The sequence below is a fragment of the Dufourea novaeangliae genome, unplaced genomic scaffold, assembly GCF_001272555.1.
Source record: "Dufourea novaeangliae isolate 0120121106 unplaced genomic scaffold, ASM127255v1 scaffold118, whole genome shotgun sequence".
Classification (NCBI taxonomy): domain Eukaryota; kingdom Metazoa; phylum Arthropoda; class Insecta; order Hymenoptera; family Halictidae; genus Dufourea; species Dufourea novaeangliae.
This window is the reverse complement of record NW_015374006.1, coordinates 820,339-842,168: the sequence shown is the minus strand read 5'-3', so window position 1 is coordinate 842,168 and position 21,830 is coordinate 820,339. Positions and strand designations below refer to the sequence as shown.

Genomic DNA, 21,830 nt, shown 5'->3' with positions numbered 1-21,830 from the left:
TCTAACGTATCGCCAGCTGTTGAAGTTACGTTTGTTTGAAATCAAACGGCAACTGAAGTTTGTTGGGTTGCTTGGAGCTTCGAAATTTTGTCTGCCATGTATGGACGATAAATAGATTTCGCCGTGACTAGAAAAGGGCATGTTAAGTGTCTAAAAAAACGAAATAGTAACTCGGCAAGAAGAAACATTCAATACACGTATATATATATATTTATATAACATTGGCAGAAAATTCAAACACAAATAATGGCCACGATTCGAGTACACGAGGACCAAGAAAATCGTATCGCAGAAATTCGCCGCAGCAAAGAAAATATTACAGTGCCCCTTCAAACTCAAACGCTGCAACAAACAAAACGTGCAGTTCTGGGCGTTATTCACAATAATTGTAATCGTAATTCAAAAGCGGTACGTGCACCATTTTTTTCAACTTTCCTCCCGCGTTTTTTGCGCTTAAATAATCGGCATTGTTCGCCTTTATTCTTTAATAAATTTGCATATTTTCTAATAAAGCATACGACAAACATTTTCAGAAATAATTCAACGTTCTCCTAATTTATTAGAGAAGAGGAAGTAGAATTATTCGTGTCATGTTTATCTGATACTGTTATTTATTTTGCTTGTCTTTTTTTGCAGGAAATTTACAAAGATGAAAAGTATCCGAAGACTAAGGCAGTTATACCCATGCAATTTGAACCTTTTAAAATTTATGAAGAGAAAAAAGAAGAAGTTCTATTTAAAATTTATGAAGATAAACTAGAGGAGGAAACTTCTGTTGCACTAAGAGACACAAAGGACAAGAAAGAGGTGAAAGATAAACAAGATGTTAAGTCTGATAAAAAAAAGCCAAGGTTAGAAGTGAATCCCATAAGTGTGTCATCTCTGACGACGTTTTGCAATGGTAATGTTCAAGATGTACATCAGAAGAAACAAACTGAAACAATTTTTCCATGTGACAGTCCAATGTCCTTGGAAAAATCTGTACCTTACTCGTCCTCCTCTAAAAAAGAACTTCAGAGAAGAAGGGAGTCCATGAAGGAGATAAGAATGAACTTTTTTGATGTGGATGAATATAGAGCTGATATATATAATTATTTACGTGTTGCAGAGGTATATACTTGTCAGTTGTTTATAATGGATTTCACTTGCCCATAAAATACTAAATACTATGTTTCTATGAATATTTAATTGATTTTAACATACTGCTTTAGTAATAGAATCATTTTTTAAATTCTAGACACAACATAGACCAAAACCAGGATACATGAAAAAGCAACCCGACATAACATACTCCATGAGATCGATACTTGTGGACTGGCTTGTTGAAGTAGCCGAAGAATATCGATTACAAACTGAGACACTTTACTTAGCTGTTTCCTATATAGACCGCTTCTTATCATACATGAGTGTTGTAAGAGCAAAACTACAACTTGTTGGTACAGCTGCCATGTTCATTGCTGCGTAAGTTTATAAATAATTACAGACAGTTTTATAATCTTAAACTTCTCTAATCTAATAAATAATCTATTATATTTGTTGTATTAATTTTATAGGAAGTATGAAGAAATTTACCCACCGGATGTAGGAGAATTTGTATATATCACAGATGACACCTATACAAAGAAGCAGGTACTACGAATGGAACATTTAATCTTGAGGGTTCTATCTTTTGATTTGATTGCCCCCACACCACTTACATTCCTCATGGATTACTGTATTAGTAACAATCTTTCAGAAAAAATAAAATTTTTAGCAATGGTGAGAGAACGACTCTTCTAGTATCAGTAAATTGTTATAGTATTCAATGTATAATCATATTTTTTAATTTACATCTACAATTTTACAGTATCTGTGTGAATTGTCAATGCTTGAAGGAGACCCCTATCTGCAGTTCGTGCCTAGTCATTTGGCTGCATCTGCATTAGCACTTGCACGGCATACACTACTCGAGGAAATGTGGCCGCATGAATTAGAACTAGCAACAGGATACAATCTAAAGGATCTTAAAGAATGTGTTATCTGCTTGAACAAAACATTTTGCAATGCATTGAACATTCAGCAGCAAGCAATCCAAGATAAATATAAAAGCAGCAAGTAAGTTTGTGCATATAACATTTAGGATTAGTACGTTTAGGTCATAAGATTTCAACTGAGATTCAACTATGTGAATTTCTATCTAGATATGGGCATGTAGCATTGTTATTACCACGACGTATTGATCACGTAACATTGACCTCTGAAGATGAAGAAGATAATGCCTAGTATTTACCAGGCAATAAGAACAAAATAGAAGAATCTTTAAATTTATACATATTTGGAGATAACGAACCTCCCACAATAAATCCCGTGTTTTAAAATACAAGGAGGGGATTAGGGGCAAGACTGACCTATTGTTTCACAAATGAAATGTACGAGTTTATTATCTATTAGCATGTTCAGTCACTATGCTTTGCCAGGGCAAACTTATTGACTTTACACCACACATTTCACTACCACCTACACTTATTATAGGTTGTAGATAAACTTTTAATAACTGTTTTTAGAGCTCTATCATTATATTAACGAGTGAAGCTCTAAATTGTTATTTAGGAATTGTATTTTTATACGTATTTTTTAGACGATTGTTAACAGAACATTTGCTCTACGTACATGATATCTAAATTTTGTTGCCAGTGATCTGTCATAATAATAGGAAATGTAAGAATAATAACTGTATTTATTATTAACATTGTACTAAAAATACACCTTATTATGATGGAAACACTTCTACATGTCAAAATGATTGCATCATTTGTATAGCTATTTATTTACAATACTCAAAGTATCATATAAAAATTTTACAGTCTTTATAAATTGAGATAATAGAGTCTCATCTAATTGAATGTAACGTGGTCTACAAATATTACATAGACCATGCAGATTAAAACAACTTATATAAATTATGTTCAAAGCTTATTACCGTATATTATGATTTATATACAAATATGCATATATGGGTTTTGATTTCTGTTAATTATTACTGAAACATTCTTTATAGAGAAGAACATAATATTTTATGCATGATCTCTATATATAGTCACATATTAATATATAGAAATGTACTTAATATTTGATAGTATAGACAGATCTATAAAATATAATGTTTATGTTATGAGAAAAATATACTTTAAGTTTCTACTGAGAATAATATATGTATAAGGTACAAAATATAATCAATTGTATAATATTTCGGCTAAATATATAACGTAAAAATTCGGAAGAAGATATCTAATGAATTGAGTCAATAGTATCAAGAATTGAAGAGGCAAATAAATAATAAATGAATAATTGACTCAAATAACTAGATTTTTGTATAGTGTTATAAAGTGCGTGATTTTACTTTATTAAAAAATAAATATATTGGTGAGAATTAAGTTTCTTAAAATAGTGACTCAGTAGTAACTCATAGTTTCTTCTATTATATAATAAAAACATTGTTCTAATTAGGAAGTATATTGAATAAAATAGATGAAGTCTTTTAGAAGAAGTTACATTTTCCCAACAAGTTTTTCTAAACATGTTGACAATATTCATGTAATCGTCATCGTTAGTAATATATACTTGGATGTATCATGACCCAATTTTCTATCGCATAAAAAATATTCAAATCGGAAAAATATAAGTGACTCTTCACAACGATTTTAAAAAGTTGGTAGTACTGACAATCGCTTACTACCACATTTAATTGTGCGCATGTGTGCGTTGTGAGATCAAACTAGTATTGACGTTGACAATTTGCAGTTGATATTTAGTTTGATTCTAAGGAAAGGACAGTTGGGGGTGTTTCCCAAGATATTAATCACACATTCCAGAATATTAGAAAGGTACAATGTTTCACTTGACATTCTAGAAAATCAATTTCAAGTAAATAAAAATTTCTTATTTCGGCCTCTTTTTCTCAAATATTATCGATATCCTATACGTATAAACCTTCTTAAGGATATATGCATGCTTTTAGGTTACCTTCAGTAACACTGTTAAGTGTTGAATTAGAGATACTTATTTCATCATAGTTTAACCTATTAAGAATTTTACAAAGTAACAGTACTTGAGGTATTGTTACTATATTAGTATAAAATGTAAAAACACTATTTAAACGTGTACTGTCATAATTTGATTTTGCAGAAAATAATACTGCTACAATACACTTGTTTACTTTTACAGTTAATTACTGAGAAAATATTTATAGAATTGTATATAATAATTCTTTCAGGAATTCTGGACATATAGGTATGTTTGGGAAATGTCAGTATATACATATGAAGATATTTGATGTGTTGGCTGTCCAAACTTTTACTTTTGTGACAGTAGTTTGATGAAATACATTTGTTTAAGTTTTTGTTATTCTGATTATAAATTCTAAGAACAAAAACTAAAGTATATTCATTATTTAGACCATTTTATTACAAATTATACAAAAATGTCAGTATATGTTACTGTTTAGAAATTATAAGTTTCATTGTGTAATTTAATGGCATTGGTATCATCTGGTAATCATCATGGCAGTCAATATATTAATGTATTTCTTTAGACAAAAATATAATATTGAAACCTATTCTCTATGTTTGAAATATTAATCCATTGTATATTTTTATTAGACAATATGGATGCATTTGGTGACAACTTTGTCATTGAACCAGAAGTGGATCCTGTGGCAGAATTTGTTGCAAGAGAACAGGATCAATTGGCTGGACTTGAAGATGAAATTCCACCTGTTTCTATGTCTACTACCACAGGAACAAATGCAAATGGTAATGTATATGAATTACTACAGCCTTTATTAAAATTTATATCCATTATTATATTTTTTACACAAATTATAGATAATCATTGTAGTATTATAGTTCTATTTAATTTTTATATAATAGATGCAATCCATTATAGTGCATGGAATAATGATTATGTGTTTATTATTTACTCTGTAGTAGATAACTTACCCGAAAATTTTGGAAATTTAAAAGTTGGCCCTGGTGGCGATGCAGAAGGTAGTTTTGAGATAATAGATGCAGTTGGACAAACTAATGAAATACAACCCCCATCAGCAACAGGTAAACTGTGTTATACTTTACTTTTAAGAAATCATTTTATGGAACAAAGATCATAGATCATAAAAGAATATTTATTTAGAAACTGCACCTAAATCTCCACCTGTAAAAGAGGAACCTGAAAAGATACGGAAATGGAGAGAAGAACAGAAAACCAGACTAGAGGAAAAAGGTATTATTTACTTCTGTAATATCACCACCAGTGATAACACAATTGAGAAGCACCTTTTAACTATCATACCAAACTCCATTCATATGTGTTCAGATGCAGAAGAAGAAAAAAAGAAAGAAGAATGGAGGGAAGCTGCAAGGAAAGAATTAGAAGAATGGTATAAACATCATGCAGAAGCTATTAGTAAAACAAAAACTACAAACAGGTAATATTTACTGTTGTCATTTAACTTAAATTTCATTTTGTGCAATATTCGCGGCATATTTTTTTTTTACTAATATACAAATAACTTTTAATCGCGCATCTGTAGGTGCAATTAAAAGTTTTTATTCCGCGAAGATTACAATACTTTATTGAATTATTTTAAGACATATATTACATGCAACTATATTATTTTCATTCTGCTTCTTAGGGAATCAGCCAAGTAAGTTATACTACATTTTTTTGCATGTATAATTGCATTGCAACGCTGTGTACTATATAGCTTGCTTATACAATTCACGACGCCATATGCTGTTGATTATCGGAAACATTAGACAATTTCATACGTGTCGACCGCTGCTTTGTAATTGTGACTTATAGATGTATTTTACGCTTGATGCAATTATACTTGAAATTTCAATGTCTATAATCATATCATGTGTCAGGACTGGGTTAGGCATATGTTTTTAATTTTTCAAAATATTTTAAGGACATAAATATAAACTGCTTATTATTGAAGTCATATATGTTATTATATGTAAAAGATTAATTATCGATCACTGTGTTTCTTACATGAATTAAATGCTACTTTATTACTATTAATTATTCACTTTCATGTATTTATTTTTATTTTTGTTATAAATTCATACTTAATCTATATAAAGAAGAAGTATTTGTATTAATTTTATTATATGAATAGAAATCCTTACTTCAAAAATATCTATATTTTGTACACTTTGCACACGTTATATGTAAGAAAACAAAAAGTAGATGTGTTAACTGCATATACTGCAAGTACATTAATGCATACAATTTACAAATATCAAATAGTCTAAGTTTTGTACGTGTCTGCAACGTATTTAATACAATACTTTTATTATTAGGAACGCGGAGAAACAGTTCGTTGCAGAAGCTGATGAAGTTGAGCCAGGAACAGAATGGGAACGCATCGCGAAGCTGTGCGATTTTAATCCTAAATCTTCGCGTACTTCAAAAGATGTTTCCCGGATGCGTTCAATCATTTTACAACTGAAACAAACTCCACCAGCCCCGGTCACTCTTTGATCAGATTAATAACCGGAGATGAATGATAGATATACAAAATATCAAACGTATTAAACCGAAAGAACAGTGTACGCAGGTTACGATATCATTGGAAAGAAATATCGTAAATGATCAGTTACACAAAAATTTAATATTACTGTGAATAATGTTTATTAATAACAAGTATCTGCATATATACTAAATTAAAAAAATATGTAATATAATTATTAATCTGTTGAAAATAAAACAATAAGTAAATGTAATAGATTCAGCCGCCTTACATGCATATATTCAAATGTAAGTGGTAATTGATAAAGCAATGTATGAAGGTTTCATAGATTATTTTAATCACATATATAAAATTTTCTGAAAATATATCATTTTTAGTATGCTTAAATAAGTTTTCCATGTATACTAATACTACTTATATGAATTATTGTGCGTAATATAAAAAAATTTATACAGTTTTATTTTTTTACATTGTTCAATACCTGGATATTTAACATATCTAGGGAGTCAAAATCAATTTTCTTCTGGGTAGCCTTGCATTGTTAGTTCTGAAAATAATAATACATAAAATTGTTATTAACATAATATTTGTTATATTGTTGTAAAAAAAAGGTGGAACTACTTATAGTGCATTCAAAATTATTACCGCTGTAAATCACGATTCATAACAAGCTGCATGTCATGTTGCCAACGATAAATATTTGGATATGTAACAGATTTAATTGATGGTGGTAGTGCATAATACACAGCATAATCCAATTTAGTTAGTGCAGATCTATGAAACATTAAATAAAAATAAAAAATATAAATGTATTACTGGTATAATGTATTCTAATGAACCCATTCATTTTATTACAAAATAATGTTTTTGTATACTTTACCCTTCGAGAAATGTTACAGGACCTTCGTCTGCAATTTGCATTTCATCGTCAGAACTGTCAACTAGTAATTTTGGCGATGATGGCGGTGTATAGAATTCTAATTCGTCTGGAAAAAAAGATAGGATTGTATTATTTGTAGATACTCCTATCTAAACGCTGTAACACACCAGAAAATTTGCATTAATATTTTCAATACCTACCCACATCATTATCTTGATTATCTGTATTAAATAACGAACACGATTGCAACTTGTTACATAAGTAATCTATTTCATCAGCAGGTTCAATCTGCTTCTCTGAATTTTCTCCGTTATAATTCTGCGAAGAAGCGAAAAGTATGAAGATACAGATTAAAAATTTAATCAAGTTGATAATACCTGATTATATTGTAGTAATTGTTCATGAAATTTATATTCCAAATATTTTTCAAGTTTCATTAAACCTTCTGTGGTGCGAAAATCTGCAAAATCGTTCAAAAATGGCCAATATTCTTTCCATGACACCTGATATTCTTCTGCTAAATTTCTGAAAATAAAATACTGAAGTTCAATTTTTATTCGAGTCAAGAACAATACTTTAAATTTTTAGTGTTAAGAAAATATATACCTTCCTACTCGTTCAAGTCCCTTCTCTGTATCTTGTAGTCTTAATGATAAATTGTTAACGGAGCTATCTAAATTACATTCACTTTCTGTAACTTTTCTAATTGGAGTCATACGGAGACGTGGAGGCGTTTTCCATTTTTTTCTAAATTCCACCGCTAATGATTTTGTCATTGGTCCGGCAAATGCACGTACTTCTAAACGCGGGCTTATCGGATCGGTCTTTATACTCTGTAAAATATATTGTTTACAAAATTTCATAAAATACGGATTCAATACATTCACATACCAGTGGACTAGTTGGAGAAAAAGGTTCTCCAATAACAGGTTGTAATGTGCTATCATCTGATCTTAATACAGGTACATAATACTGATCTTCCAGTAACAAGCGTATCTCTTTCTTTAACTCTTCATCTTCTTGACATGTTCTGCTACATATTATCTGTGATATTAACAAATATATAGTTGCATAAAACTTCTGTACAAAGTGAATGAACATTACTACAAAAATAGAAAAAGAATACAAAGCAAATTGCAAACAGAAGATACTAATTTTTATATGTATTTTCTGAACAAAGTCTTTGAATAATTTATGACGTACATCTATTGGTGGTTGTTTATACTTGTTTGGTAATGTTTTTATGCAACATGGATATGAAACAAGAACTCTCACTACATTTTTTAAACCAAATTTAACTGCAAAGTGTAATGGTGTTTCATTCAGTCCTTTGTCTGGTGTGTTTAAATACAAGTCTAACATAATCTGTGCTCGATCCACATAACTCTTGCACTCATCACCATAAAGTAACTTTATAAATTCTGTGTTTCCAACAGTGTTTAATATTAACTCACACATATCTGATCTATCTGCTCTGACTGCAATATGTAATGCATTATAACGACAACCTTCCTATAATAAACAAAAGAAAGCTTCTTACAGCATATTTATAAATATTAAACATTTAAAAGTGATACTAATTATAATATATTACTTGTAAAATTGCAGGTGTATCTCCACTACCAATTAAATATCGTGGATTTGCCCATACAGTACACTTTACAGAATATAAATCCCCATCTTTAATTAATTTTCTAAAACAGACCAATTCCTGAGATCGAGGAGCTTTGTAATTATTTGATTTCTCTTCTACCACAGGTACTGCTGCAGGTACTGAACTATTATTATTGCAATGTGTTTTCTCAAAACCGGTCTTAGCATATTCTTCAGCTTCGGAACGTTTCTTAAATGACTTCAAACGGCCTGTTTTGTACTCCCTAATTACTTTCAATGCTTCTGTTTTATCTGTGTAAATTCGACTGTTTTCTATAACATAGAGACATACAGTATTAAAATTTATTTACATAAGAACACTGAAATATATTAAATGTTTACCCCTTATATTGTTCTCTGTTGAATTGTCAATATTTTCTTCAGGTACATACACAGCATGAAAAACTGTTTCGTTCGAGACATTGGAATTGCCACAAATCACATGCGATGCTTGTGACATTTGATCGTTTACACTCATTGTGACTTCGCTTTCTTTTTAAATTATGTTTCAATACGCAGAAACATTTATTGGTTATGTGTCAGGTAGATATACGTGTTGTAAGATTGCGCGCCTTGAACATAGTATTTTAAGTTTACACAATATTTTAAATGTTTTACAGAACCTCACGCGTATTATTCACATTTTCTACTTACATATTAAGTACATGATTTATCCAAAAATCTATTTAAGAAACAATTTCATTACGTACCGATCATAACTGGTTTTAAAAACGTTTTAATAAACTACCGTTTATAAAATTAGATAAAATAACAATCGTTAAATGTTTTATAAAATATGTTTTCAAAACAATGAAAAGTATAATATATAGTGTATATACTATATACTATCAAGTAAAGATCAGTAAAGACTGTAATCAAGGTTACATTTAGTTCTTCAAATTAGAAATTCATGAAGTATGCATGCTACAAAGACGACGTTTGTTGAATCAATAATCCATAATAAAATAACTTTATTTGAATTATTATAAATTATTTCAAACAGACTACCGCACCGTAACCGTCATTTACAAAAATGACCAATCCTAAATATGTTTTGAATCATCGACCAATAGTCTGAACTGTTTTCACAAGATGCTTATACGTTCTTTACTCTCTGAAGTTTATAAAATATTAATAATAAATTCTATGCATATAATATTTGTTAAACGCAGCTAATTATAGAAACACAAATTTGTTAAAAATACTAAACAAAAATTGAATAAGTATAAAGGTATCATTTGCTGTGAGTTTTAAACATATAAACCAACTCGTGTAGCTTGCAGTAAAGGTTGCAACGGTTGCAACCATTTAATTGAAATTTGACTTCCTATTGGCTGTTAAAAGTTGCATAAGCTGACTGGCGCGTATTTAATTATAAGTGTACAGATTCACGTTAACTAAAGTATTCTGTGATTTGTTTAATTACAAAGAAAATATGTGTTCTATGAATATGAAAAGAAGATTGTGGAAAGCTGTGTGTATAAAATATGAGACAATTAGATGTAAGTTTATATATAAGAACAGAGAAATTGTCGATATTTAGTAAAAACAGTACACATTAATAAACCAAGTTGAGATCAAAGTTCTTAGAAAAAAATACCAATAATATGAAATATTTACATTCAAATTAATGTCAACTTCCATACCTTTTTTCATTCTTTACCAATATCTATTAGATAAAATGAAATTACATTCCTATGAAATATTTCGGAATGCGAACTATTCATCGACCTATTCTCTTTATCGGAATAGAAACACGTGTACCTAATAATGTACCTGTGAGAGTTTACACGAATGAGTTTAAGAACACCGAAGTGGGCGGGGCAATATCACCACACCATCTGCTCGAGCCAATCGACGATGCAGTAAGTATTTACAAACCGCACGTCATCGAACGTGTATTATCTCGCTGGCTGTTTGTAACATGTATTTTTTTCAATCAGACTCAAGATTAGTGTCGAGAGTTTCGGAAGGCTGTTGTTGCCCGCGAAGGACTACCGATAGTTTGAACTCGGACGTCGGGGCAAGTACATCGTCGGGAGCGCTTTTCCCTACGAGTGTTACGTTTATAGTGCCGTAGAAAGAGTAATTATTTTCTTTCATGTTTTTCCTGTGAATCTATTGTAACAATTATTCCTCAACGACCTGTATAAACAAAGAAACGGTAAACGAACACACAGCGCGGACAAGAGGATTCCGAAATGAATTTATCGTTCGCTGGATGTGGCTTCCTTGGTATTTACCACGTCGGTGTGGCGGTGTGCTTTAAGAAATACGCTCCACACTTGCTCTTGGATAAGATTAGTGGTGCATCGGCTGGTGCTATCGCTGCTTGTTGCCTCCTTTGTGATTTACCCCTCGGTGAGTGAACTCCTTTGTTTATATATCTAACGAGATATAATAGTATCTTTAATAATTAGTTTTTTTCAATGTTGCATGGATTTACGAGTCGCGATATTTCGCATCTTGCCTTTTGTATACCCATTCCGTGCATGTTGAACAAATTGTCTTCGGTACACCGATGATTTCGCTGTTGCTATTAAACCGTAAATATCTTCGGTTGTTCCCTTTCGGTATCGGTTACGTGATGGTATTTAGATTTAGCGTCGAGTCAGTGCCAACACAATGTCATACTGTCATATTGTCATGTTAACATCCTCATACAGGTTTTATTAACACTGGGAGATTTATAATCGAATCAAAATTTATAATGTTGTCATTTAAGCATCAAATTACTTAAGTACACATTCGTGTATAATTGACTGAGCATTGGTAATCATAGAATGACCACCATAGAATAGAATGTAAAACTGATTGTTGCATTAGTTGGTGATTCTTTGTTTTCCTAATAAATTTAGTACTTATTCATAAGAAAAATGAAACACTAGCACAGAGTTAAATGACGTTCATTGTTATTGACTAATAACCTATGCCATTTTTATCAAACAAGAAATGAAAAGATATTTTATGTATAAACTACATTATTACACAATGGTGAATAACATGAACTGATACATCTAATGAAAACATATAATGTAGAATAGTGTATAATAGATTATGTACAAAAGAATCAAGTTCATTAGAGTATGGTTCATTGCTGTAATATAATGAAACTATTATCTTGAAACTTCAAAATTATTCATAGAAGTTCAGTAAAGTTGGTCATCCATTGGATAAATCTCATAAGTAGGTCAAGCTTAGAATCAGCAAATTGGAAGTAGTAGCAAGAACACTTATCAAATGTTTTTCTTTATGAGTAAGACTGGTACCAAATATATAACACAATACGGACAATTACAATAGTCATACTGGCACAAGCTACTACGCACTACATACAATTTTTTATGTAGATAACAGTTTATCGATTTGAGTATAAGAGAAATGTCCATCGTTTCAGTAATAAATTATCTTAACTGTTGTATGTAGTTTTTTCTTATTGATTCTATAAAAGCAACTGTTAAGTTGTATTTATAAAGCAAATTACGTTAAAATATATTTTATGACTAAACTGAATGTTTTAACAAATTCACCTTCTCATTGATTAATTTATTCAAAATAAGAATGGAACAAAAAGATAGTTATTTATAAACATTTTTATTGGTATTAAGAAATATTTAATGTCCGCATATATGCTATAAATATTTCTGCAGTAAGGAGCGAATGAATTGGTCACTCCAATAATTATTCTACTTTGTCCTTTACTTTTATTTGTCTTTACTTTTTATTAATCCGTCTTTATTAACTTTTTTTAAAGGACATTAAAAAAAATGCTTTCACAGAATTGAAAGCACGTAAACATGTTTTGCGCGAACTGAAAACCGTCATTCACTGGAACGTGCATTGCAACGTGCATGCACGTGTTTAAACGTCGATTTTATGTCGTCACGATCAAAGTTGCATAAGTAATTTTTATTCACAATGTTTCTTCCTATACGAAAATAATAATCCGAAAGATTGCACAAAAACAACAATTTCTATTTTTGTGCTTTACTTTAAACAATGATTCAAGCACGTGGCATGAAGCAATCAAATTCAATCTTATCGATGCCTTTGTTGTAATAGGCGTAATGGTTTCGAAATATTTGTGAGAAATCTATTCAGTATGTTTGAAAAATTCGATCACTCTTGAGTTCTCTCAGTGACCAGCTGCGTCTCAATTTTGTGTTCGATACGAAATGTTTGACGTTTTCAATAAGGAGTAATTAAATGTTAAATGTCAAGCGGATACATGATTCTAGGAGAGACCACCAGTCGAGTTCTATTGCGCGTCAACAGTTTTCACCACATAGTCATTCATTATCTACATTTGGATATACGGTCCGTTTAAAAATATCTGCGATCGAAATAATGTTTCTAACAATCTATACGCAGCAGCATCCGTAATCACTTACATAATCTATGACGCATACGTTTTCATAATTCCACGGATATTTGTTTGGAACAACATATTCCAGAACGGAGCTGGATTCATCATGCAATAAGCTGCACTGCACGTTCATGAACGTTCAACCTTAAAAAAGACTGTATACATGACTTGCGATTAATCGTCCGTAATGTATACTAAAGAAGTATGTCGTGCCATGAGCACGCACGTTGAATGTTTCCTATAACTGGAAGGAAAATAACACACTGCAAATAAATTAAAACAGTCCAAGTTAGAAGAGTTTCTCGTGCGGCAGACCTGACCATATTGGGAATAACTTGTTCTCGGTGTAACCTACATATATTATATCGTTTCCTATGATTTTAAATTCTTCAGTTCTCTTTCAGTTTATTTGATTTAATTTTTCAGTTTATTTAGTTAATATAGTTTGATAGCCACGTTAGACTACCAATTCTACAACTTACCAGACGATAAAAAATTTATTAAATAGTATTCAAAATATTAGCTGTTAAAATTTGTAACGATTATGAGTCAAACGACATCTCGTGATAAGAACGCCATAATTATTTTCAAAGCATAGACTTTGTATTAGACATTGGTTTTTAAAGTAACTCATTCTTCATTCTATTCAAAATTCTTTGAAATTTTTTAAATATTCCATTTAACGGTTTATAATATATCGAAAAATTCATCACGATAACGGACTATTGGTCCCTGTGTTCAAAGTAACGGACCATTCACTTGGGAAATGCTTTTAAAGTATCCAGGGGTTTATGGCAGGTCAATTATCGTTGAAAGCATTCACTCAGGTATGGAATTTTTCTATGGAACGTTTGTATTCTTCCCATTGATAAATGGGGAATGCAGTTTTTGGTTTTCTTCCATTCGGTGGGACAGTTTGAACGGTCGAAAAGTAAGGAATATTTTAGGTTCGACTGGAATATGGAATTTAATGTTGTTAAGCTTCTTCCTGATACATATTCCGAAAATATCGTTCAGTTTACATTAAGCTGTGTCGCGTTATCCGGATTCTTTAAAACTTCTTAAAATACAAGAGCAATTAAGACTAGAGGGATCAAGTCTTTTTTTAAATTTGGTCTTTCTTAAAATAGACGGTTTATCCAAGCTGTTATGGCTGCTTATAAGGTGTATGTATATGTTTCAAAGAGATTAATAGAGTAGGGCGCGCTTTCCTGTATCTTTTCCGTTAAAATCAGCCATTCCTGAGAGTCTCGAATGTGTTCTTCGTGCCTGCACTTATTTAGACATGGAATGGGTAATACATATAAGAAAGTATCAGTAGCATAACGTAGTACATTGTTGAGAAATTTTTTTTATATCTTGAAAAATATTTTCCTTTTTTCAATCACTTTTCATACTTTCGAAATTTCGTTTCCGTTCTATTTTACTTAATAGAACTATGAAAGTAGTATATAGTTTGAATCAAATTATGTGTAACAATACGTTTATCTGGATTATTAAACTGTCATATTATCTGATGCTACTTATCGATGTGGTGGTTAAAGTCTAAGCAATATCTTCACATGTAGATGTGTGTGTGGTGTGATGATGAAGTGCAGGTGGCAATCTAGTAAAGTGATAAAGTACGGATATTGAAATCCGTTATTTCTTAACCTTATATTCTAGATAAATCATATTCTAGTGAAAAATATTTTCCTCACCTACAAAACTAGAAGACGTTACGGACTTATTTTTAATTTGTATTCTATTAAATATTTGAAATATCGTTTTGTAATGTGAGTAGCCCCTTGATTCATGTATAACGTGTATCGAAATGAAATGGACAATAAAGTTTCCAACGGATAAATTATTGAAACCTTAACAAATAGTTATTTACATCTTAATGTAGACAGTTTTACGTAAACTATTTCAGAAGTCACGATTTGAGTCCCTTGATCGCAAAGTAAACTTTTGTATTCACTTCTGGTATATTAGCATCAATAGATGAAGCTGTTGTATCTAAATCAAACAAAGGAATGTTTGTTTTTGTAGAAAGGCAATACTGACTCACGTGATAAAAGATAAAGATAGTACATATGTACTTAAATATTGGCCAATTCTTTTTATCAGATATAATAATAATGAACTTGATAGAACCAATTAAAATTGAAATTTAAAAATAATAACTTTCTATTCGAGATATTCCAGTTTATTTTTTTATTGCTAAAGCCAGTAAACATGTTTATGTTTGTGGGATAGAGAGAGAGAGAGAGAGAGAGAGAGAGAGAGAGAGAGAGCAAATGCATTGCAAGTTGTATGCTCTTCTTCTCTCTGTCTTTCTCTCTCTCCCCCACTTTCACACTTCACACTACACGGAAGAATTGTGTAAAATGTAAACACACTTTATGTCGAAATTTCACAACAAAATATCACAACACGATATCATATTCTTGCCTCATTATGCATGTCCTGTCCACTGTGAAATGAAATACGAGATTTATTTAAACAGATAAAATGACCTTACAGCGTCCATGCCACTTCCGCTAAATAGTTTATCTTTGCGAAATTCCAACATCACTCTCGTTGTAATCCGTATAAGATTCGTATCTTTGTTTTTTTTTCGACACCGTACTGTTCGAAATAAATTTACAAATACACTGGCTTAGAAACGATTACACCGTCAAAGAATTTCCGTGTGTAGCAGCGCGTGTAGGTATCGTGTGTACTGATAAACTTTAATTTGTAGTCGATAAGATAATGGCAAAAAATTATTTCCTTTTTTGCTTTCCTTTTACGTAAGATTTGAAAATTGAGATTACCGTATCTGGTTCGATTCAGAATAGCGGCATGTTTTTTCTTCTTTAAATTGCCGTTTGATTAAAATTTTGAAATGCATCCGAATCCCTGCAATAAATTATCTTTGCTCGATTGATTATTTTCAACAACACTCGATTATTTTTCTTACAGTTACATGAATGTATATTATTGCAGGGGAGATTACGAGTAATGTATTACGTGTTGCACGCGAAGCACGACAAAGTACTCTTGGCCCGTTCAGTCCCTCTTTCAATGTACAGGAAATATTATTAGAAAGCTTGCAAAAGGTATGTATTAGTAATAGCGTGTCATGATGTCATTAAACTTTGCGTTAATACATTCAGGACGAAATAAGCGGAATAAATAAATAATACAAGAAGTAAAAAGTCAATACATTGACCCACGTTTTAAGTCATGACGTCAGGTTTATGATAATCCACCCGGATGTCAGTTGTCTATACATGTGGTCGATGGAAACATTAGAAACAATGTACTATAGTTTTATGCCTGTTTTTGCATTTTTCGATAATCGTTGAAATGTGTTTCATATGTTATGAAACTCCGTATACATGATTTGATTCTAGGCCTTCATTGAATGGATAGAGAATTCAGATACTTAATTTGTACAGTCTTAAGTGAGATTTAAGACCAGATTTTCTATCAGTTTTTTTATGTCCTAAATATGAGTATTTGAAGATAAAGTAATTCATTTTGCGACCATACTATATATATCTCTTCTATGTAGTATATGTACAAAGTTTTCTGACTAGATGCTTGGTCAGTGGATCACGTTGTTCTGAATGTATTAAATCAAATGAAGTCGATTTTCATAATTGGCGTTTTTGATCCACGATCGAATTATTAATCTTTATTGCAGTTCCTTCCCAACGACGCTCACATTCGAGTAAGCGGTAAACTCCATATCTCCTTGACAAGAGTATACGACGGAAAAAATGTAATCGTTTCACAATTCTCTTCTAGGGAAGACTTATTGCAGGCAAGTGAATGACCTAGATTTACATGTATGTTTGTTGTCGTCATCGTTTCGCGCGTTCCTTTTGGTTTTTTTTTTTTTTTTTTCAAAAATTAAATATAGTTGCGAAGAGTAAACAGATCTATTTATGATAAATAGATTTTATACTATTACTATTTTACTCGAAAACTTTGTGATTAACGCAATGACGAAAATACAGGCATTGGAAGTCGAACAGGGAAATTCTAATACGTAGACTTTGTTCTTACTCTCTCTTTGTTTTTTTAATTAATGTCATATAATGGACATTGAATCGAATTATGATATTTCAGTTGAATGACTACACTTGATTGAACTCTGTTCCTGAAAATTAATCATGTTTGTAAAAGATATTGAATTTTATCAATATAATAAGTTAAGATAAAAACTGCAGGTTTGAGTCTCCTATCTAAAAAAAATCATGTATTCTGTTACAAATGACTATGCGTGAAAAAAAATTTGAAACTTATTATTACACTTGTGTAATGAAGTTTTATTTGCTTACAGGCACTATTAGCAAGTGCATTTATTCCATTCTTTTCTGGTCTTCTACCACCACGATTTCATGGAGTGAGATACATGGATGGCGGTTTTAGCGACAATCTCCCTACACTCGATGAAAATACAATTACAGTTAGTCCTTTCTGTGGTGAAAGTGATATCTGTCCTAGAGATGTGTCTTCCCAACTCTTTCATGTAGGTAATTTATTCAATCGAATAAAATTAATTTTTTCCTTAATGTAATTCTGACATTTGAGCTAATTAATTCGTAACTTTTATTTACTTTTTATTGATTGATATTTAATTGATTCTTAAAAATGAAGAAATTGTAAAAAAGAATTAATATTTGTAATTTTCAGGTGAATTTTGCAAATACTAGTATAGAACTTTCGAGACAAAACATATATAGATTTGCAAGAATACTTTTTCCACCTAATCCCGAGGTAACTGTTCTTATTTCATTCGTAAATATATTACGCGTAAGTAGCCTAAACTTTAACATTAATATGAATTTGGTATTTTATAGATACTCTCAAATATGTGCAAACAAGGATTTGACGATGCATTAAGATTTTTGCATCGTAATAATTTACTTAATTGTACTAGATGTCTGGCAGTGCAATCCACATTTGTTGTCTCTGAGACTCTCGATGATAACATGGAATATGATCCTGAATGTATGGAATGTAAAATGCACAGACAGGTATATAGATATTTTGTTGTTTAGTAAGCATTAAATTTTAAGCGCTAGATAATCACAATCCGAGCGAAATAACTAATTTCACAAGCATGTGTTGCAGGAAGCATTGGTGTCTAAGTTACCTGAAACCGTTATGACTATATTCCAAGATGCAATCGATTCTGCTAATAAAGGCCTTATTAACTGGTTATTCAAACATCGAAGTGTAAAACTCCTATCGTTACTTAGTTTACCGTACACGTTGCCTGCAGATGTAGTGTATGCAACTTTTACAAAGTAAGCATTTTTAAATTTACTTATCTCGTTTTTCGACATTTCTAATGTATTTTTGGTATATCTATGTTATATACATTTAATTCTTACATAAACTAATATGCATGTATTATTGCTTGCTTAGAGTTGCATTTAGTTAAGGTAGTAATATAATTACAGTATTTCACTGATGTGTACATATTAAATACTAACAGCATGTGTATTATTTTCAATTAATCGTTGTATTCTTATCTTGGGCAGAATTAAATTGTAGCATGGGTACAGACTTCTGACAATAACATATATATTTATATAATATTATAATAACATAATGTATTTAACGTTATGCATGTGATCATAGTTTGATTGGTAACGAGGTAGATAGTCGCACCTTGGAATACAAAGTAGTTGGAAATATTCTGCATAGACCTCTGCAGACGATTTCTTGTTCTAACCATAAGACACCCTCTTGGTAAGCACAAACCTTGCACTTATTGCTTTATTGTATAAAAAATACTTCATTTTAAGTTCGCAATTGAAAAAAGAAAACTGCAATGTTTACATATATTGCATAGTATTCATATACATATAAGAACACTTAAAGAAGAACCGTTGTAATCCGTTTATATTTGAGTTTAAATACTAATAAAGTTCAATTATATACATATGTCTTTAGAATTATACAGAAGCGTACCAGCAAAGTAACATATTTTTTTTACATTATACTAACCTTTTACAGTACTTAAACTCGTGTATTTATATACTTGTTTTCATAATTGTGTACATGATCGTTTATATCTAATATAAGAGGCTACAATTCTTTGCATGTATAATTTTTTTTGGTTCACCTCTCTACCACAAACAAAATCTTAAGACGATTGTGTATTACTTTCAGGTTCGTTTTAAATGTTCCCAAATTACGAAGAAATTTGTTAGAATTAAGAACGTTTTTCTTGGATCAGTTAAATATTTTATTCCCTAAAATCAATGTGTATTATCAACGAGTGCCACAGACTATTAAGTGTCACTTAGCTTTCACAGAATATGGATCGAGTATGTGCAGTATTGTTTATATAATATATCATAATAATCAAAATCAACGTTATGTACTTATATAACTCAACTTTTAAAATGCTTCAGATATATACAAAATGGAAGTACTAGATGAAACTGACAATGTGTACAAAAATCAAAAGAATCTGAACTTGACTTTACAGTACAATGAAATGTAAGCTTACAGGTTTTGATAGCTATATATATTTTTTAAATTATCAAATATTTTTATTTATTTTTTCTGCATTCTAGGCAACCATGGAATGATCACAGTAATAAATCGAAGTGTGTTATAAATATGTCCGACCTTACAACGGTTGACGATACTTTTGAAAATATTCTACAGGTATGCAATAAGAATTACCACTTACTTCTGATATTACAGCCTGATAAATTCAGATTATTAGATATACATTATAAAAATTTATAGGTAACTTCGGATCAAGAAGCTGTTATGGCGTATTATTATATGGACGATAATAATAAAGTACAAGTAACAGAGATATTTGATGTTACGGAATCGGAATCGCATGCAATGTTATCTATAGAAGAAGTTGAAAACAATAAAAAATTACAGTTTGATGAGTGGGATGAACCCACGTGGTTATCTCAACATACATTTAATGATGGTAACTTATTAGAACGATTAATCATGCTAGTATAGTCGATGTGTGCTGCATCGTGAAGTGTATTGTGAACATTTTTTATTTTCTTTTAGTTGTTACCGAGTCTCTGTATACCGATGGAAATCAACAGAGTATGGAGAATTTATCAGTCCGATCCGGAGAGCGAATGGGCAGTGTGTAGAGATTTACAAGCAATACAAATATCCAGTCCTCCAGATAGCCGGCCAGAAGTGGATCAACCATCGTTGAGTGTATAAGATAAATAATTCTTTCCACGATTATTCAGATGAAGAATGTACATATGTATGTGTCATAGACTTATCTTTTCTAACGTTAGAAAGTATTTGCATATTTTCATAGTCAATGATATCACGTTGTAGTAAGATTTATTACTGATATTCAACGTTGATATTTTATTATAAACTCTTGAGAACTAGTAATTTGGAGAGATCAAAGGGAATAGGCACAATTGTGTAATAGAAAATAATTTATGAACTGTGTTGTGCGCTGATAAATATAAGGCCACATGCACCAATGTGACATTAAGGTGTCTTCAGCAATGCATACACAGAGTATTTTATTATTAATACGTTGTGTTAGAGAAAGTTTAAATTGTTATTAAATACTTGCAAGGCAAGTGTTGGTAGATCTCCAAAAAAAAAAATAGACTGATTGTAAAGGCAATGTAAATAATGTAATATGGAAATTTGTCTCTGGTCTAACTTCACATTGACTTACTATTTAAGGATTAATATATGGAGCAACGTGCATTTAAGGATACAACATATCTTCTGTAGAACAAGTTATTGTTTTCAACTTTTTTAAGAATTATCTATGCTATGTAAGTACTGTTATACATATATGAATGGATCGTTATCAAACTGTTCGTACAATTACATTTTGTGATAAATACTCAAGGAAACGATAAACGTAGTTATTTAAATTAGAATAAGAAAAAAGAAAATTTGTGATCGCATACAGCTGGAACTGAATGCCAATTAACATACAAAGTTTTTATATTTTTTATTATTGACATGATCGACGTTAAGGGTGGCTCTTAATATTTCCTAGTGATGAATTTAATATGATTAAAGAATGAGTCATCCTTTACGAATTAGAAATATAGAGGACTACTATTGTATGATAAAAGGTTTTTAGCGATAACTATTATAAAGCACAATTTGTGTATATAATTTTCTACTAAATTATTTTTTTAAGCAAATGTACGAAAGAAATTAATAATACACTACAAACACTATATTGAAAGGCTACTTTAATGTGCCTATTATATGATGGATATATTGATTTAGAAGAAATGTAAACAAAGTATGTTACATATTGAAATTCTACAAATGCGACACTATGTGTCATATGTTATTGTTATTTTTTATGTTTCATCTAGGTAAAATATGTTTTCGATAACTCTTGTAAATGTATAAACAATATTTTATAGGATTGAGGAATGTATATAATTATATAT

General features: G+C 30.7%; 4 protein-coding genes across 7 annotated transcripts; 3 read left to right on the top strand and 1 right to left on the bottom strand.

Annotated features, from left to right (window-relative positions):
* Positions 1-57: 57 nt before the first annotated feature.
* LOC107188247 (cyclin-A2) lies at positions 58-2,491 on the top strand. Its single transcript, XM_015576510.1, has 6 exons — positions 58-408; positions 637-1,110; positions 1,238-1,461; positions 1,554-1,758; positions 1,847-2,094; positions 2,181-2,491. The coding sequence occupies exons 1-6, from the start codon at positions 247-249 to the stop codon at positions 2,260-2,262; spliced, it is 1,395 nt and encodes a 464-aa protein (XP_015431996.1). The 5' UTR covers positions 58-246; the 3' UTR covers positions 2,263-2,491.
* A 1,279-nt stretch (positions 2,492-3,770) lies between these two features.
* On the top strand, positions 3,771-6,672 carry LOC107188261 (clathrin light chain). Of its 4 annotated transcripts, XM_015576527.1 has the most exons (8): positions 3,773-3,863; positions 4,253-4,269; positions 4,638-4,790; positions 4,965-5,087; positions 5,167-5,256; positions 5,350-5,461; positions 5,669-5,680; positions 6,342-6,672. In XM_015576527.1, the coding sequence occupies exons 3-8, from the start codon at positions 4,643-4,645 to the stop codon at positions 6,520-6,522; spliced, it is 666 nt and encodes a 221-aa protein (XP_015432013.1). In that variant the 5' UTR covers positions 3,773-3,863; positions 4,253-4,269; positions 4,638-4,642; the 3' UTR covers positions 6,523-6,672. The 4 variants fall into 4 exon arrangements, with proteins under 4 accessions (XP_015432015.1, XP_015432013.1, XP_015432012.1 ...); XM_015576529.1 differs by lacking the exon at positions 4,253-4,269 and having other exon boundaries at positions 3,771-3,863; positions 5,001-5,087; XM_015576526.1 differs by lacking the exon at positions 4,253-4,269.
* A 273-nt stretch (positions 6,673-6,945) lies between these two features.
* On the bottom strand, positions 6,946-9,522 carry LOC107188264 (ankyrin repeat and LEM domain-containing protein 2). Its single transcript, XM_015576531.1, has 10 exons — positions 9,387-9,522; positions 8,986-9,317; positions 8,595-8,903; positions 8,283-8,435; positions 7,998-8,224; positions 7,769-7,916; positions 7,592-7,709; positions 7,392-7,497; positions 7,157-7,285; positions 6,946-7,058 (listed from the first exon to the last, which is right to left on the bottom strand). The coding sequence occupies exons 1-10, from the start codon at positions 9,520-9,522 to the stop codon at positions 7,010-7,012; spliced, it is 1,707 nt and encodes a 568-aa protein (XP_015432017.1). The 3' UTR covers positions 6,946-7,009.
* A 1,484-nt stretch (positions 9,523-11,006) lies between these two features.
* LOC107188250 (patatin-like phospholipase domain-containing protein 2) lies at positions 11,007-20,607 on the top strand. Its single transcript, XM_015576513.1, is given in 13 exon segments — positions 11,007-11,405; positions 16,381-16,493; positions 17,084-17,203; positions 17,726-17,914; positions 18,079-18,162; positions 18,246-18,422; positions 18,520-18,695; positions 19,567-19,724; positions 19,812-19,899; positions 19,977-20,070; positions 20,155-20,353; positions 20,443-20,494; positions 20,496-20,607. Coding segments are annotated over 13 exon segments (1,722 nt in total). The 5' UTR covers positions 11,007-11,245.
* The last annotated feature ends 1,223 nt before the right edge of the window (positions 20,608-21,830 follow it).

What these genes read in the sequence shown, in the direction of transcription:
- LOC107188261 (XM_015576526.1), top strand. Translation starts at nt 4,643, where the DNA reads ATGGATGCATTTGGTGACAACTTTGTCATTGAACCAGAAGTGGATCCT. An exon ending in CACAGGAACAAATGCAAATG is followed by an intron (nt 4,791 to 4,964) that starts GTAATGTATATG and finishes TTTACTCTGTAG; the next exon opens with TAGATAACTTACCCGAAAAT. An exon ending in ACAACCCCCATCAGCAACAG is followed by an intron (nt 5,088 to 5,166) that starts GTAAACTGTGTT and finishes ATATTTATTTAG; the next exon opens with AAACTGCACCTAAATCTCCA.
- LOC107188264 (XM_015576531.1), bottom strand. Translation starts at nt 9,522, where the DNA reads ATGAGTGTAAACGATCAAATGTCACAAGCATCGCATGTGATTTGTGGC. An exon ending in ATACACCTGCAATTTTACAA is followed by an intron (nt 8,904 to 8,985) that starts GTAATATATTAT and finishes TGTTTATTATAG; the next exon opens with GAAGGTTGTCGTTATAATGC. An exon ending in ATAAACAACCACCAATAGAT is followed by an intron (nt 8,436 to 8,594) that starts GTACGTCATAAA and finishes TTAATATCACAG; the next exon opens with ATAATATGTAGCAGAACATG.
- LOC107188247 (XM_015576510.1), top strand. Translation starts at nt 247, where the DNA reads ATGGCCACGATTCGAGTACACGAGGACCAAGAAAATCGTATCGCAGAA. An exon ending in AAATAAAATTTTTAGCAATG is followed by an intron (nt 1,759 to 1,846) that starts GTGAGAGAACGA and finishes ACAATTTTACAG; the next exon opens with TATCTGTGTGAATTGTCAAT. An exon ending in GATAAATATAAAAGCAGCAA is followed by an intron (nt 2,095 to 2,180) that starts GTAAGTTTGTGC and finishes ATTTCTATCTAG; the next exon opens with ATATGGGCATGTAGCATTGT.